General features: G+C 38.3%; 1 protein-coding gene across 3 annotated transcripts in view; it reads left to right on the top strand.

The window, feature by feature from the left end:
* The window catches only part of ush1c (Usher syndrome 1C), a 184,186-nt gene that overhangs the window by 140,109 nt on the left and 25,860 nt on the right, over window positions 1–18,217 (top strand). For 2 of the 3 annotated variants that reach the window (XM_063061998.1, XM_063061997.1), the window contains exons 16-18: window positions 8,196–8,237; window positions 16,187–16,240; window positions 18,065–18,164. In XM_063061998.1, coding sequence (XP_062918068.1) covers window positions 8,196–8,237; window positions 16,187–16,240; window positions 18,065–18,164 — 196 coding nt within the window. Of the gene's footprint in view, window positions 1–5,949; window positions 6,013–8,195; window positions 8,238–16,186; window positions 16,241–18,064; window positions 18,165–18,217 lie in introns of all 3 variants that reach the window. The other variant, XM_063061999.1, reaches the window with a different exon arrangement.

The raw sequence follows: 18,217 nt of genomic DNA, 5'->3' as shown, positions 1-18,217 counted from the left end.
GGCCATTATTGTGAGCCAAAGGGCCCATTTTTGTGCTGTACTGTTCTATGTTCTATAGAGTCATTCAGTACCTTTGGGACTATATTGATAGTGTCAAATTGCAGTATTCCTTATTAACTTCAGACTACATAGAACAAGTTCAACTTCATTTCGAGCCCTCTGGATGCTAATATAGTTTCTCAATTAGCTATACTTCCAGCATACTGCTGCTTCTAAACGAGTCATTAATTGCCTGCTTTAAGTAAGTTCCATATCAGTATGGTCCCAGTGTGTTTCTTTTAGGGATAAGCAGTGTTAATATTTGTGCTAGCAGATTTAATGATGATGTTCCTTGATGTCAAACAGGTTGTAACATTTACCTTTCCAAGATAATTACAAGACACTGAGAGAAAGGAGTAGGAAGCATTTAGTCGTGCTTAATGCTCAGACTTGCAAAGGTCATCAAGTTGAAGGACAAACATGGAAATATTGTTCCATTTCTGTCCATCAATTTTGTATGTATGCAGTTGCATTTTTCTCTGGTTATGACTAACAAAGTAACCATGCAGTTTGAAATAAGCACCCTCAACTCCATATACAGTGACGTGTTAAGTTCTGTGTATACACTTTTCATACAAAAGCTACTCTTTTATGACTACAAAGTAATGAGTTATCATTGAAGAAACTAATGAAGAGGAACTGCATCAAACAAAATGAAACATCCCCTTACACAGTTCAAATAAAGTTCTAACCATGTAATTGGTGATTCATATTACAATAGTTTTCACATCTTTGGCTGCTAATCATTTCCAGCAATTAAACAAGTCTTTACAAGATTGCACCATTAATGGGTCATGAATATCAATAGCAGTAAGTGACATTTTACACCTCTTTTAATATTCTTTTAACTGAAGCCCCCGCACAATTTATCTTGTAACTTCTTCTTCTTGCGCCCTTAACTCTTGGTGGAGTCGTCGGGGCACCATCCTGCCAAGCTTTGCACCAGTTTGGTGTGCTCATCATGCGGCATGTCTTGGGCATCTGAAACCTGGCGGAGCCCATCCCTCACCAGGTTTGACCATAGCCGATTTCCTCCTACTAGGTGGCTCGCCTTGGTCGTGAACACGTGGCCGTTATAGTTCATCTGAGAACCTTTACGTCCCAGCTGATGACTTCATCATGGAAGTCATCCACCCAGTGGTGCTGTGTTAACTCCACCCCCTCACGTGGTTTAGCCCGCCAGCTGAAGCAGTTTAGCGGGGTATGGCGCTTGGAGCCAACACGTGAGAGATTTAGGAGATGGATGAGGGCCAGTGATGCCCATCCACCCTGTCTAGTAGGGAGCAACATGACAGGCATCAAAGGTACTACCTCTATCCAGATCCCCCTATACCCCAACAATCTTGTAACTATCTTGTAACTATCAATTTTATATCCCACTGCTGAGCTATTCCTGACCTCAGTCCTCACTGTTAATAGTCAAATTATTGTGTGAAAATAGTGCGGTCTAATAGGTACAGACATAATTTTGATAGTTTCAGTTTTCAGCTGCTTCACAGCATTAACTGTAATGGTCACTCTGGGTGAACGTGCAATTGTACAGTCTGTTAAGTTTCATAATTTAATTGGAAATAATATGAAATAAATTAATACAGAGTAGCACAGACAAAATGCTAGAGGAACTCGGCAGACGAGGCAGCATCTATGGAAAAGAGTAAACAGTCAACATTTCTGGGCGGAGACCTTTCTTCAGGACTGGAAAAGAAGGGGAGAGGTCAGTAAGAAGGTGGAAGGAGGGGTGGGGGAAGAAGTACAAGGTGGTAGGTGATAGGTGAAACTGAGAGAAGAGGAAGGGTGAAGTAGAGAGCTGGGAAGTTGATTGATGAAAGAGATAAAGAGATGGAGAAGGGGGAAGTCTAATGGGAGACAGGGGACATGGAAGAATGGGTGGGCAGAGGAGCACCAGAGAGAAGTGATGAGCAGGTAAGATGAGAAGGTACGAGAGGGGAACAGGAATGGGGAATGGTGAAGGAGAGGAGGTGGGGCAATTACAAGAAGTTTGAGAAATCGATGTTCATGCCATTAGGTTGAAGGCTACCCATTAGGAAATCCTGCTTTTTGTGGCGGTGCAGCAAAGGTGCTCAATGAAGCGGCCTTCCAACCCACATTGGATCTCACCAATATACAGGTGGCGTCACCGGGGGCATCGGATAGAATAGATGTCCAACAGACTTTCAAGAGAGGTCTCACCTCACCTGGAAGGACTGGGGTCTTACATGGTAGTGAAGGAGGAGGTGTAGGGGCAGGTGTGACACTTGTTCCACTTGTGAGGACAAGTGCCAGGAGGGAGATCAGTGGGGAGGGATGAATGGACAAGAGTGTCATGTAGGGAGCAATTCTTGCAGAAAGTGAGGGAGGGGGAGATGTGCTTGGTGGTGGGATCCCATTGGAGATGGTATATGTTATGAAGAATTATGTGCTGGATGTGGAAGCTAGTAGGGTGGTAGGTGAGGACAAGAGGAACCGTGTCCCTGTGTGGTGGTGGAAGGATAGGGTAAGAGCAGATGTGCATGAAATGGAAAAGATGTGGGTGAAGACAGCGTTGATGATGGAGGAAGGGAAGCCTCTTTGAAGAAGGACTTCTCAGTTGTTCTAAAATGAAAAGCATCATCCTGAGAGTAGATGCACCAGAGACAAATGAACAGAGAAAAGGGAATGACATTTTTACAAGTGATGGAGGGGAAGGGGTATGGTCCAGATAGCTGTGAGAGTCAATGGGTTAATAAAATGTATCAATAGATAGACTGTCTCCAGAGATGGAGGCAGAGAAATCGAGAAAGAGGGGAGAGGTGTCAGAAACAGATCAAGAAGATTTGAGGGTAGAGGTGGAATTTGGAGGCGAAGTTGATGAAATTGTCAAGCTCAGCATGGGTGCAGGAAGTCGCATCAATGCTGTATGTAGGGAGAGTTGCGGAGCGACACCAGTGTAGGCTTGGAACATGGACTGTTTCACGAAAAGGTAGGCATAGCTGGGACCAATATGAGTGCCCATGGCTACACCATGGGTTTGAAGGAAGTGGGAGGAACCAAAGGAGAAATTGTTGAGAGTGAGGACCAATTCAACCAGATGGAGAAGAGTGGTGGTGGAGGGAACTGGTTAGATCTGTTGTCCAGAAAGAAGCAGAGAGCTTTAAGGTCCTCCTGATGGGGGGTAGATTGTAAATAATACAGTACATCCACAACTATTATATTTCATTGAAATCCTGGTAACAAAAGAACAGATGCCTTCTAGGTACCCTGCTGTTGTTGCAGTAATATCATCTGTTTAGTTTGGTCTTCTGTTGTGAATCGGAAGAAAGGGTCTGAAGCTTATCCGGAGGTCTAGAGAGAAACAGAAGGCTGTGCTGTAAGATGATGCAGGAATGGCAATAGGAGGGAAGAGGACAGTCAGGTCATTGCTACTCAGATGTACTGTAGGCAGTGTGCTATCTTAGAGTGTCAGCTATTCTATAATTAAGGATTTAAAAAATCACTTGCAGCAGATTTTCAAGTACTGTAATTACTTCTCTCACACATTCTCTGAATTATAATAACTTAGATAAAATGGACTAGCTTTCATAATACAGCTGATATCAACATAACACTGGAGAATATCTGACTTCTTAAACAAAGGTAGCAAACACAAATGACATTTCACATTGATGTTAACATTGTGAAGTTAAATGTATTCTTTGACTCTTTATTTTGGCCGATGGAGATAAAATACAAGATGAATTGAAATTTATGAAAAGTGTCAAGTTTGTTGGTCTAATGTTCTTCCGTTAATTCTTAGAAGTTGTTTTCAGTTTTACTCCACCATAATCAGTTTTAAATCACTTTCTCACAAATCCTACATCTGAAAGTTGAACCTGATCAGTTCCATTAGCAAATCTTAATTTTAGAAACAAATAACATTCTTTTGTTTTTAAGAGTCAAATATCTTCTTCCTCTTCCATCCTTCATCCTATAGGGTCATAGGGAGAATTGCAATATGCACAGCACAGAAAATAGACCTTTAGGCACAATATCCATGTCAACCTTCATGCCCATCTACACTCATCACATTTTCCCACATGAGATCCACATCCTTGCCTACGCGTCTCTTAATCATAGTGATTGTATCTCATGTCTCCAGCTCTTCTGGCGGTGAGTCCCAGATATCAGTTAATCTCTGTGCAAAAGAAACTTATATTTTAAATCCCTTTCCTCTGACATTAAACCTATATCCCCTTGTATTTGATGCCCCTCTTGTGAGATAAAGATTCTGACTATCTGCTCCGTAAATGTTTCTTGTAATTTGTGCACTTCTATCAGGTCACCCTTTAGCCTCCATAACTCTGTGGAATACAAGCCAATCCCATCCATTTTCTCTGCATAACTAAAGTACTCCAGTCTAGACAGCTTTGTAGTAAATCTCCTTTGCCCCCTCTCCAGCGAAACTAAATCCTTTCTAAGCTGAAGCAGCCTGAACTGCACACAATACTCTAAGTGAAATCTAACTAGTCTTTTTTTAATTGCAAAAAATCCCAACTTTTATATTCAGTTTCCTAATCTATGAAGACAAGCTTGCCAAACGTCATCCCATCATCATGTGTTGTCATTTTCAGGGAACAATGGAGTGAATCTCCATGGTCCCTTTGTTTATCAACATTTCTTTGGCCTGCCCCTATTTGGCTTAACAAAAATGATACAATTAGCCATCTTGTGTTGGATCTTATGTGCTGAAACATAACGTGTATTATTAAAGCCTATATTGACAATGATTACCATCCTACCTTCAGCAATGCCCCTGATTATCTCCTGAAAATCTCAATCAAATTGCTGAGATAGGATTTCAGCCTCACAATTCCCATTTCTAGCTTTTGATCAAGAAAGCCAGACCAAATTTTCCAAAGTCATGGGACCACTTCCATTTGAAATCAGATCAGCCACCTTAGATTCACTTTTACCACTAGCATCATTACCTCAGAAGCTCACAAATATGTATCTGACCACCTTCTATTTCTCATCTCTGTGCTGCCTCAAAATTTTCCTACACATGTGCATCATTTTGCTCATACATGCTGATGACAATTAGCTTTAACTCACCATCACTTCTTTAGATTCCACCATTGTCTCTTAACTGTAATGTTATTCAACCAACACCCAAAAATGGATGAGTTTAAATCTTCTTCAACCACCATCAGAATGTCGTAACTCATCATCCACAGACCACATCACAGATTTCACTTCCTGGACACTAAGTATATTCTTCTCAAACATCTGTTGCTAGTACATTTGACTGGGTTAAGATTTGAGCTTCATTATCTATGCTTTTGCCAAAACTCTCAATTTTTACATCAACTATATTGCTTGACTTCAATCCTATCTTGGGTCATCTGTTGGTGATCTCATATCCATAGCTTTGCCATTTCTATTGTCTTTGCAATGCATTCTTGCTTGACCTTTCTTAGCCAACTTTTATAAGCTTGAGATCACTCAAAACTTTACAGTCTCACGCTAGCTTTCAGCATTCCTCCCTTGTCCCTTTTCTTGCTGAACCATACTAGGTTCTGAATACCCATATGTAAAATTTTGAAATGATTATCCTTCTCATGTTTTTTCTCTCATTCTGTATCCCTGTAATCTCAGCACTATCTAGTTCCAAGGCACCTGCTCACTATCATCTTGAGCATCCCTGAATTTAATTGCTGCAGGTCAAACAGTTTTAAGGTTCCTTTCCTAAATGTCAGAACTCCCCCTCTAACCTCCTTGCCCCTCCATAACTCTCTCCTTTGACATTGAGTTTTTAGTCCTCAAGTCCTGCATTGACTCAGCACCAATTTTGTAAATAATGAAGCTCATGTGAAATAACTTGCATGGTTTTACTACATCAATAGCGGAAAATTCAAATGGATGTTGTTGATTCATAATACTTTGCTCATTTCACAGCAACCAGAAATGTTGAAACGAATGGTCGTCTACAATTCGTCATTTCGTTCTAAAGGAAAACACGTAAATAATATGGACATTATATTTTAATTTGTTTCATTCTTTTTTTCAGCATGTTTTCTTTTGATATAGATGCATACAGTAACATGTATGAATTTGTGATTTATCCCCATCTTTTTCTTTTGTTCCACTCATGGAATTAATTAATTTTTTTTATTTTAATTTTTTTCTCTGTGGATTTGTTTGAGCAAAGCCACATTTATAATTGTGATGCAAAGTTTGCAGTTATAATTACTTTGTTACTTTATCTTTCACTCAGCAGGTTGAAGTCAATTCACTTTGTATAAAGGACGATTTATTCTTGCAGTTTAAAGTTTTTGTGCCCTCACAAATAAATACATTTTGAATGGTGTGTGGCAATTATAATGATAAAGTACAACAAAAAAAATCAAACTATTCCCCTGATAGTCTAAAGCCTTTTCAGAATGTATGTACGTGAATCCAAATTCATCAGATTTCCTCATCTGTTGGTCTCCTGTGAAGTCATGGAGGTTTGATGCAGATTATAAATCAAGGTTGAAAACAATAATAAAATTATTAACTAGTAATTGACTTTATTCCAGTTTGCTGATTTTTTTTGTACTGGTACTTTTTGAAGAAATTTCCTTTTTCATGTCATATCATTCAGTTTTTTTCTTTAACATTAGATCTAAGTCATTTTAGGTTCATATAGAAAAGATATCTGATGTGATGTTGGATTAGATCAGGGTATCTTATTGACTGTTTTATTTAAGTGCGCAGTCTGGTCATATGCTGAAAATGCTCAGCAAGTCAGGCCATGTGTGTGGGAAGAGAGTCGGAGTTGATATTTCAGGTCATGTATTCCTAATCAGAACAGGGAAGATGAGAAAAGAAGCTTGGCAAGATGCAGTCACAGCTTGTCGGGTGGGGTGCTGGTGGATGACTCTGACAGGGTAAAACCAAGGTGGACTTGCAGATCAGCTGTAAACAAGCATATCTGGTCAATGGGTTAATAGCATTTCATAGACATAAAAACAAAGTCAAATGTAGGAGTTCCAAACTGAAGAGCAAGAAGGAATGCTGGGCATGTTAGGTCAGACATGTCCTTCACTCCCAGAGAGGAGAAAAAAGGGAAAAGACAAAGCGGCTTCGCTGATAATTCCAGATGGGTGACATTACAGACTGAGAAATCAAGTTACCTGTCGTTGTAGAATTGGATACTGAGTCCTGATGCAACATGCCCAGACAAAAGATAAGGTCTGTTCATCAAGCTTACATATGGTTTTGTTGCTGCATTTTAATCTGCATCTTACCCTATTTACTGCTGGAATCCTCACTAATCACTATGTTGCCTAATTCACAACAATTCTATCCCTCCCTTTGACAAACTTTTGACCATTTCACTTTACATCTTTCTTGTGTGTATTTTTTTGCCTCATTTGAAATTTTTATAATTTTTTTTGGCTGGGTGTTTGTGAGTACTATATAAATGAAAATTTACTTAGTGGAAGAAGTTGGCAGAAAAAATATCACAAATGATTTATGATTAATGTTTAGATAAAAGATGAAAATGCAAACTCTAAGAATAAATAAGTCACATTACCAATGTATTTTCTTATATATTGTGAGGAAGAAAGAAATATAGGTGTGGTGTTGTAAACATAATAGTGCCTTGCCTTTGATTGTCAGGTGGAATTATAGCTCACTGTCAGGCTGGTACAAATACTGCCTGTTATGAATGAAATATTTTCAATCTAGTGAGTTTCCTTTGTCCCTGTTTTGCATATCAACGTTTGCTCCTGATAAAGATCATGTAATAAAAAATGTTTGATTTTTTACGCAGAAGAAGTCATTGTTTAATTATCTGTCAGAAGTATCAAGTTCAATAACATTAACTGAGGCAATTTATTGTGGAAAATATGCAACTTTCTTTAAACATTTTACTTAAAGATATAAGTAAAACAATGGTTAAGCTTTTTAATATGAATTTATGCAGTGACATCAAAGATATATAGTTACAAAAGTTACTGTGATGGATGTCATGAACAGTGATGATGAGCTGGCCATGCAGTCTTGTTAAGTTTGATTTTAATAGCAAAAAAATATATATTTATTCAAATTAAACAAAATAATAGCAGTAATTAATCGTACTCACCAGTGAACACTTGATGTGTTATGTGTTATGTAAAAAATACTGTATTTGACATGATATAATATTGTTGCAGGGCTTCCAAAAATATGTGGAGGACTTTGACCCTTATTCCATGGTAAGTATTGAATCTAATTACAAACTGAAGAGACAACAGGAAGCAAAACAAATTGACAAACTGTCTTGCAGAAAGTAAAATTATAAAACGTCTACAGCCTCTATTTCTAGCAGGGAATGGGTTTCAGAATTCCACCATTGCTGCTGGGAGAATCTGAGCCTCCCTAGACTGAGCTAAACAAATAAATCATCAAGTCTCAGCCCATCCCTGAAGACTTTGTTTTATGGGTACAGGATTCTACAAGTTAGCAGGGAACAGTTCATTTAAGAGAATTCAAGTTTCTACCATTACTGATGGGAGAAACTGGGCTTCCTCCGAAGGAACTGAACAAGTAAATCATTAAATCTTAGTCCATCCCTGAAGACCTTTTTTTATGGCTGCAAGCTTTCCACACAATCTCCCTCTTCTGCTGTCCAATGACAGACCTTCGCCCAACAAGATGATTTTATTAGTAGTCACATTGATCTTTATCCAAGATTCCTTCAAAGACAACTAAAGCACTAAGCTTGATGTGATTGTGAAAAGCTCCAGCGTGTCAGAAGTAATAATCCCAGCAAAATGCTATGGGAAATGTTTTCCCAAAAGCAGTTTGGAACACAGCTATGAAATGTGAGTATTTCCTACAGTGTTGCTTTGAATTTGTTGAAGTTGTGCCCCTTGCTGATTTGATTTTGACAAAATTCTGACCCTTGCTTGTGAGTCCTGAAGAAGAGTCTTGGCCCAAAATTGTTTGTTCATTTCCATCAGCATTGCTTGACCTGCTGACCTGGATTTCCAGCGTCTGCAGAATCTCTTGTGTTTATGCTTTGCTCCGACTTTGCCCTGATTGACAATTTTCAAAACCCAGGGAATCCCATGAATTGGCAATAAATCTGAAAGTAAATGTTTTTGTGAAGTGAATAACAAATACCTATAGCTGGTTTATCCCTTCCAGTGACATTTCACACCAACTGCCTTAGACATTGAAGCTGACTTCTAATATTTTGGCAGATATGCTGCTTTGAAGCTTTCTTCTCCCATCCAAGCTAACTCTAAACAATCCCATGTATGCCTCCACGACAAGATCACCTCCTTAGCAATCATAAATTTTTGCTAATGTTATTTGTAGATTGCTTTTCACATGAAATTGGGCATGTATCACTATTATAGTAAGGCAGAAAACATAAACCACCTGACAAAAATGGTTCCACCATCCTGGTGGCGGATGTCCTAATTGCAAATGAGAATTGTAAACTCTGGAAAATTGTCATGAAAGGTGAGACCAATAATACAATTAAAATGTATTACTGAGCTGCCCACCTATCCATTCTTGCATGGTGGAAAAAAGGCCCACCCTCTACCTGAGACTCATGCCCAGCATGGTGACTCATAGAGCGAATGATTTGTAAGAAGACTTCCTTACCAGCTCTCCTTAATAGCCTCACTGCAGTTAATAAGTCACATTTTAGTAACAGCTTCGTGGGTACCATAAGAATTTGGAAGCAGATTCAACTACACATTAAGGCCCCAAAAACTTATATTGACACTCCGATCTGTGACCATCATTCCTTTTTGCCTGACCTGAACGATACTATTTTTTCCATCTGGAAACAGAGAGGCATCTGTAGTGTAGGTGACCTATATTAATGGGAACTTTACCTCATTAGCGCAGTTACAAGCAGTTTACAATATCCCTGCATCTAGTTTTTTTAGATATTTACAAATTCAAAATTATGTTAGGAAATATATACCTAACTTCGAAATTTTAGACAAACATGAGTCCCTGGAGGCAATAAATAAATTTGATTCAGTAATTCGTAGTGCGGTATCCTATTTTTATCGGATCCTACGTAATGAAGCTCGGGTGAATACTGCAGGTCTTAAACAGGCATGGGTGGATGAATTGGGTATAGAACTGACAGAGGAGGTCTGGAATGAGTGTTTAAAGAGTATACATGATTGTTCAGTCAACGTCAGACACAGGCTTATACAGTTTAAAACACGACATAGACTCGGTTATTCCAAAGAAAAGTCACACAGTTTCTACCCTGATGTTTCACCAGTTTGTAATAGATGTAAATCTGTGAACAGTGACTTGTCACATTCATTCTGGTCATGTTGTAAGCTTTATGCATGCTGGAAAAGTAGCTTTCACCATTTCTCTGAGGCTTTTGGTAAGCGGTGGGAACCAGATCCGCTCATAGCCGTCCTTGGAGCAACAAGCTCCCTATCTTCAGCCAATAATTATGGAAAAAAATGGCTGTATTGTTTGGAATGGTGATTGCTAAGAAGTTAATTCTGCAAATGTGGAAAGTGGACTCAGTGCCTGCGTACGATCTGTGTCTGAGAGAACTGGCAAATACTTTACATCTGGAGAGACTGAGACTAGGTAATGAGGACAGAGGGGACATCTTTGAAAGGATATGGGGCCTTGTACTGGACTTTCTTACGGAGTGAGGACTGAGGTTTTTTTGGTGCAGTACACCTCTGCTGTGTATGTTTACTTTTGCCTTTATAGTTTTCTTTCCTTTGCTGCTCAATATGTAATTTGATTTTGCTATGGTTGTGGTTTTTGTGGATGTACTGTATAAAAAAAGATTAAAAATATATTCAAAAAAAGAGAAGAGAAAAAGAGGTCTGGAAGCAGTGGAAGCAGAAACGATAGCAATATTCCCTCTTACTTAATCAGGAGCATCGTAGATGAAAGGCCAAAGTTTTGTTGAGGATCCTTATCACCCATCCAAAAATCTCTTTGACCAGCTACCATCAGGAAAGAGGTACAGAAGCATCAGGACTAGGACTGCTTAACTGGGTAACAGTTTCTTCCGTCAGGCTGTGAGACTAATGAATACCCTGTGGCCACCGAAGTCTCGTCACTGGGATAGTGAGCTGTTCAGTTTAATGTTTAGCCCTGCTGCACACTATATGCATTTTCGATTTATATTTTATTAGCTTATTTATGGTAATAGATAGATAGATAGACATTATTGATCCCGAGGGAAATTGGGTTTCACTACAGTTGCACCAACCAAGAATAGAGTATAAATAGAGTATAATATTTTGTTTTATGTAGTGTGTGATATATACATTATGGGTCTGGAGGAACATTGTTTCGTTTGGGTTCATTTGTATACTATATGTGTAGTCAGATGACAATAAACCTAAACGACAAACACATGAATAGCTAGGAAATGTATTAAGTATACAGGCAAATTGAATTAGATTAATTGAGCATCAAGGTTGGCAAAATATAGTAGGCCAAACAACATACATAAAATGCTGGGGGAACTGAGCAGCTCAGGCAGCATCTATAGAAAAGAGTACAGTCAACGTTTTGGGCTGAGACCCTTCAGCAGGACTGGGAAAAAAAAGATGAGGAGTCAGAGTTAGAAAGTGGCGGGAGAGGAGGAAGAAACACAAGGCGATAGGTGAAACTGGGAGGGGGGCAGTGGTGAAGTAAAGAGTTGGGAACTTGATTAGTGAAAGAGGTACAGGGCTAGAGAAGGGGGAATCTAATAGGAGAGAACAGAAGGCCATGGAGGAAAGCAAAGGAGAAGGAGCACCAGAGGGAGAACATAAGAGATAGCAGCAGGAGTAGGCCATCTGGCCTGTCAAGCCTGCTCCGCCATTCAATAAGATCATGGCTGATCTGGCCATGGACTCATCTCCAACTGCCTGTTCCCCATAACCCTTAATTCCCCTACTATGTAAAGATCTATCCAACCTTGTCTTAAATATATTTACTGCTTCATTAGGCAGAGAATTCCAGAGTCACCACTCTTTGGGAAAAGCAGTTTCTCCTCATCTCCATCCCAAATTTACTTCCCCGAGTCTTGAGGCTATGTCCCCTAGTTCTAGTCTCACCTACCAGTGAAAACAACTTTCCTGTCTCTATCTTATATATTTCTTTCATAATTTTATATATTTCTATAAGATCTGTTCTCATCCATCTGAATTCCAGTAAGGACAGGAGGATAGTCCCAGGTGATGGGCAGGCAAGGAGATAAGGTGAGAGAAGGAAAAAGAGATGGGAAATGGTGAAGTAGCGCTGTGGGGGGGGGAAGGGGGGGTTCATCACTGGAGGTTTGAGAAATCAATGTTCATGCCATCAGGTTGGAGGGCTACCCAGATGAAATATAAGGTGTTGCTTCTCTAACCTGAATGTGGCCTCATTACAACAGTAGAGGAGGCCGTGGATTGACATGTTGGAATGGGAATAGTAAGTGGAATTAAAATGGGTGGCCACTGGGAAATCCCACTTTTTCTGACAGATGGAGTATGGGTGCCAAAGACCTGTTCCTGCAATGTACTTTACTGTGATCTATGTTTAGCATATGAATCTTTGTATTTATTTCTGCATTACTATTAAGCCAAAATGTATATATATTTAATTATAATATTTTTAATTATAATTAATATATAATGGTAGCTCCAGCTGAATAGTTTGTAGTTAAATTGTCTTTGTTCTTGCTGATAAACTGTGATTATAATCATATTTCAGGAGCATTTGTGTGCAGACTTGCTTACATTAACCTTCCCATTTCTAACCTGACTTTCAACCTAGTCTAGGATTTATGACAATATTGCACTTTCCATATTAAGTATATGGAAGCTAACTATATTTCTTAATTTGGTTGAAATCCATACATGGAATGTGTCCATACACTAATTACAGCTGAGCACAAATATTCTTAAAATATTTGTTTCTTCTGAACACTAATTCTTAATAACATCATAAAATAAGTCCATTATTTTTTGCTGGAGGAACTCGGTAGGCTAGGCAGCATCTCCGGAAATGAGCAAACAGTCGATGATTCGGGCTGACGCCCTTCATCAGAAACCAGTATTTTTTACTTTGCAAATCAAGAAATGTGTACTAGTTGATAAGTAGCTCCAGAAGAAAAAATGGAAAATGGTGTGTCGCCGATCACACTTAAACAATTTCTCCTTTTCCCTATTTAAGTAAATAATTCACAGGTGTGCAGATGAAGCTCCTGGAACACATGCCAGATTAATAGATTACTCCCTGGCTTCTTTCTGTAGCAACAGTAATGTGTTGTCTTTGCCTGGGAAAGTGATTTGAGCTCCTTTTAGCACAGGGTATTGGAGAACAACTGATCCTATGCTGGGTTTGCTGGTCACAGTGAGGACAGCAGGTGCAAAAACACAAGTGTACTCACCACTTCCTGATGGAGGAGAGAGAATTTCTGATAGATGAGGAAATAAAGCAGTGCTTTTGAATGCTATATTTGGATGCTTCAAAGGCAGATGTGTGAAAGTCAAACAAGGGCAGCCTGTGTGATGTGACAGGTGAAGTTATTTCGACAAAATTATCCGACAGCATTCTTGGCCAGGAATGGATTTGCCTTTTATTAGTTTTAATAAATGGAAGACTGTAAATATCTTTCGTGATATCAGAAAGGACCATATTTTTAAAAAATAGCTCAAGTTATGTTGGAACAGATCAGCACACCAATTGCATTATTAACATCCTTGGAAATGAGTGAAATTCATTCCAGTAATTTCTTTAGCAATAATAAGTTAGGTGTTTTGCAATATATTGACTAACTTTAATTTAGAGTTGTTCATTTCACCTGTCACTATCTACAGGAGAATTGATTGATAAACTATAAACATACTCATTGCCTAACATTCCTTGAAATGCTATTTTATCTCAATCACTTTTAATCATACCATGTTTTAAAATTCTAATTATTGTGTCAGGAATTTCTTAAGATTACTGAATGTAAATCCAAAACTAATACTGGAGTTTAAAGTTCATTTATTATCAAAGTATGCATACCATATGCAACGGTGAAATTCATCTTGCAGGCAGCCACAAAACAAAGAAACACAGTAGAATCCACGATAAACCCCACACAACAAAGAATGACAAACATCCAGTGTATGAAAAAGAAGAAATCATGCAAAAAATATGTTTAAAGTAAACAAATAATAGAAAGTGAGTCCGCAGCTGTAGTGTCAGTTCAGTGCGGAGGTGAGTGCAGCCGGTCCTGGAGCCTGAATTACTGGTGCTCCCAAACAGAGTACACTTATTTCAAGAGTCAAGGATCAACTTTATTTGCCATATGCGTTTACATGTATTCGGAATTTGCGTGTGGCGTTTTGGTCAGGGTGTGACAGGCTTCAAAAAGCAGCAACATTCAATAATTATAAAGAATTATATTAAAAAAGTTAAAGGTATGAATATGGAATAAAATGTGCATAAATACATAAATGCCAACATAAACATGCAGCATTATAAAGGGTTGTTAATAAAGTGTTTACAATGCAGTGTAATGACGGAGGTAATAGATAGATGGGGTTGGGAACATGGTTTCCAGAACGGAGCTTTTGGAAAAGGCAGGACAATGATGCTGTGCCTACCTTTGGTGCCAGAAGCTGCTTGCAGTGATGAGAGCTCTTTCCTGTTACTAAGAAGGCAACCCAAGAACTTCGATGGAGTGATAATGTTAAACGTCACATAAGCAAATGGTTGTGATTTATCAATCAATTTCCTTGCAGGCATTGGCTAAGGAAATGAATGACTCTGAAACAAAACTGGTTTCTATATATTACAATACACATGACTATTACTGCTGAAGAAATTAGCAAGTCAACACTGTTCTTTATTGAACAGGACTTAAGAATGACACTGGCATCCAGCTTCACTGTCCAATAGTCACTTTGGATTCAGTCTGTAGAGTATGTATGCATTCCCTTTGACCTCTTGAGCTTCTACAGGCTGCTCCAGTTTCCTCCCATAAGTACAATGATGTGCAATTAATTGGCCTCTGTATTGGTGTAGGCAAATAGCAAAAAAAATGCAGCAATAATGAGTATGGGAGAATTAATTTGAAAGGCTACAGGGAGATCGGGAAGATTAGACTGATTGCTCTACTGGGAGTTGGCAGAAATCCAAATAGTCTCCTTTTGTGCCATAATAAAATGGGAACGGATCACATTTAGAACAACTGTACCCATGACTTTGAAAGAAGGTGAAACCGAGGGAGCCTTGCCACCTGGTCCTGAATAAGTTCCTTGTGACTGGCCATCAACAATCAACCTCCCAGTTAAGACAGCACATTGATAGTGTTGTACAATTGTGTAATTTTTAGCATGTCAAAGGATGCAGCATCAAGAGTCTAGATGTGGCTTTGTTTATTGTTTAACAGACAGTATTGTTTATTATTTACTGTTATATTTTGAAGAAAGGCAAATATACAGTACTGTGCAAAATCTGTAAGCACATATACAGTATATATAGCTAGGGTGCCAAAGACTGTTGCACAAAAGGTATTTGTTTAAAATAGGAAGGTGATTGGCAAAAAAGAAATAAGAGTATTTAGTTTTATATTAGCTCAGTAGTATAAGTGTTTTTGGTAACTGAAAAGACGTACTATACAGTACTGCGTGAAAGTTGTCGGCACCCTAGCTCGCTCGCTCGCTCTGTCTATCTATATATAGATACACACACACACACACACACGCACACACAAGACTTTTGCGTAGCACTGTAGAAATGTGTTTCTAGGTTTGCTTATCACATCAATGTGGCTTCAGAAAGGGGAATAAATTTCCATTTCCTAATTCCAAGTAACAAGCTATGACACAGCGTTAAATTCACACACGACTGTTGCTGTCAGTTGAAAAATTGCAGCGCATAATTTTCCTGCAAGAAAATAGAGTAACTGAAGAATTAATAATAGTGTTTCTTGCTTTATTTCACATTGGTGATCAGGATATTAAAATAACCAGAGTAATGTGGATCAGTTATAGAAGAATATCAAATTATCTGGGATTGCCTGTTGATACGTACAGAATTTTAAACATTAGCACATCATAGTTTGTTTCTGATGATTTTTTGGAAAACAAGTCCTGACTTTATGTATTTAATTTTGTCTTCTAAGTTCATAATTAGTATGGCAATAGATGACACACTACTAATCAAAAATATAATTATGTTCCAGTTCACATCTGACCAGATTGCAGGAAAAGATGTTCGCCTCTTAAGAATTAAAAAGGTAATAAAATAGATTATAACATCAGGATTTATTGAACTCCCTAAACAGTGACAACGTTATTTTATTTCCTCTATTGTAATTATTTCTTTCTCCATATTGATCACATCTACATGTTTCAACAAAATATCTTCAGGCAAGGTTCTTTGCATTGTCTTTTATTCCCAATTAATCTAGCACCAAGATCATTACAATATTTTGTCAGCGTAGCATCTATAAATAAATTCCTTGAAATATCATCCAGGTAGCTAGCTGAGAGAAACTGCTTGACTCCAGGCAATAGCATTACTTACTGAAGTTTCATGTTTACTCTATGTACCAATCCAGCTTGGAAGATCAATTTGCGAGATTTCTTTTAAGCTAAGTGTCAGTCTGTGATGCTCCAAGAAAACATAATACCTAATCAGCAAAATGTTACTAAAATTGGAGTTATGTAAATATAATTTATGTTTTTAAGATGATTGATTATTTTCTATGAAATAAAGAGGTGTTAAATCTAGACATAATTTAAATGTCGAAATAGACTTTAGCAAAATGGAAACTTTGACAAGGTCTGCATGGAAGGCTGGTCTGGAAGGTCAGATTTCATGGGATCCAGGGAGAGCTGGCTGAGTAGTTACATAATTGGCTTGATGGTAAGAAGCAGGAACTGATGGCAGAAAGTTGTTTATTGAACTGGATATCTGTGACCAGTGGTATGAAACAGAGATTGGACAATATTCACAGCACTGCCCTCAACAATCCTCATGGTTAATCTAAGAAAACTCATAACAGATTTGTGAGACAGAATTTCCCACATACAAAGTGGGTGCTGACTACCTTAATCTGTCCTTGTCTATCCAAGTGCTGGTAGATCCTGTCCTTCAGAGTCTCTTCCAGTAATTCACACACCACTGTCCTTGTCTTTGCCACTCTTCTTAAATAATGGTGCAACATTCGATACTGGCCAGTCCTCTGGAATATCACCTGTGGCTGAAGATAAAACATATATCTCTGCAAGGGCCACAAGAGTTTCTTCCCGAGCTTCCCACAAGGTCCAAGGATGCAGTTGGTTAGGCCATGGAGATTTATCAACCTGAATATGCTTTAAGGCAGCAAAAACCTCATCTTTGGTATTCTGTATATGGTTCAAGACATCACAATTCATTTGCCTCAGTTGCTTAGCTTATCCACAGTAAAAACTAAAGAGAAATAGTCTTTAAAAATCTCACCTAGCTACCATGGCTCTACAGATAGATGGCTATACTGATCTTTAACAGGACCAATCTCTCCCTAGCCACCCCATGGTTATATCTCTGTACATCTCTCTATATAGAAATAAATATATATTTTTTATTCCTATTCTATTCCAACAAGTATATCGTGATATACCTGTAGGATAAAGATAGGATGGAGCAAGACAATGGTGAAATTTAAAAACAAGGACAGAATTGAATATCCTGCTATTACTTAAACAGGATCAATATAAACCAACTGTGGTGAGAGATAATAGTTTTCATGCTTTTGTCATTGCAAATTCTGACCTAAAATTTTAAGTAGTTCTTAGATATTCAATGTAAAGTTTACATGTTTAATGTAAAATATTCCTTCGTCTATTCCCAGGGCAGAATAATACTGCAAGTTATTTATGGTAGAACTAAACATTGGCATTTAATCTTCTAGCATGCCAATTATTATAATGTATGCTTGCTCAAAGGCAATTGATGTTTTTAAAATTTTACATGAACAGACCTTTTGTGTTATTTGAACAAACTTAGTGGAAATTAAAGCCAGTAGAAGTCTTAATTCAATCTTTGAGCAGATAGGATCGTTAATTTTGTTTTACAGGAGGGATCATTGGATCTTGCAGTTGAGGGTGGCATCAACTCTCCACTTGGGAAGATCGTTGTATCTGCTGTCTATGAGGGAGGAGCTGCAGATAAACATGGTGAGATCATTTCTATTACTTGTGATGTTCTTTAGCTTGTCCACAATATTTGG

Source organism: Mobula hypostoma, chromosome 11 (genome assembly GCF_963921235.1).
Source record: "Mobula hypostoma chromosome 11, sMobHyp1.1, whole genome shotgun sequence".
Classification (NCBI taxonomy): Eukaryota; Metazoa; Chordata; class Chondrichthyes; order Myliobatiformes; family Myliobatidae; genus Mobula; species Mobula hypostoma.
The sequence above is the reverse complement of the archived record's forward strand: the minus strand, read 5'-3'. Positions and strand labels throughout refer to the sequence as shown.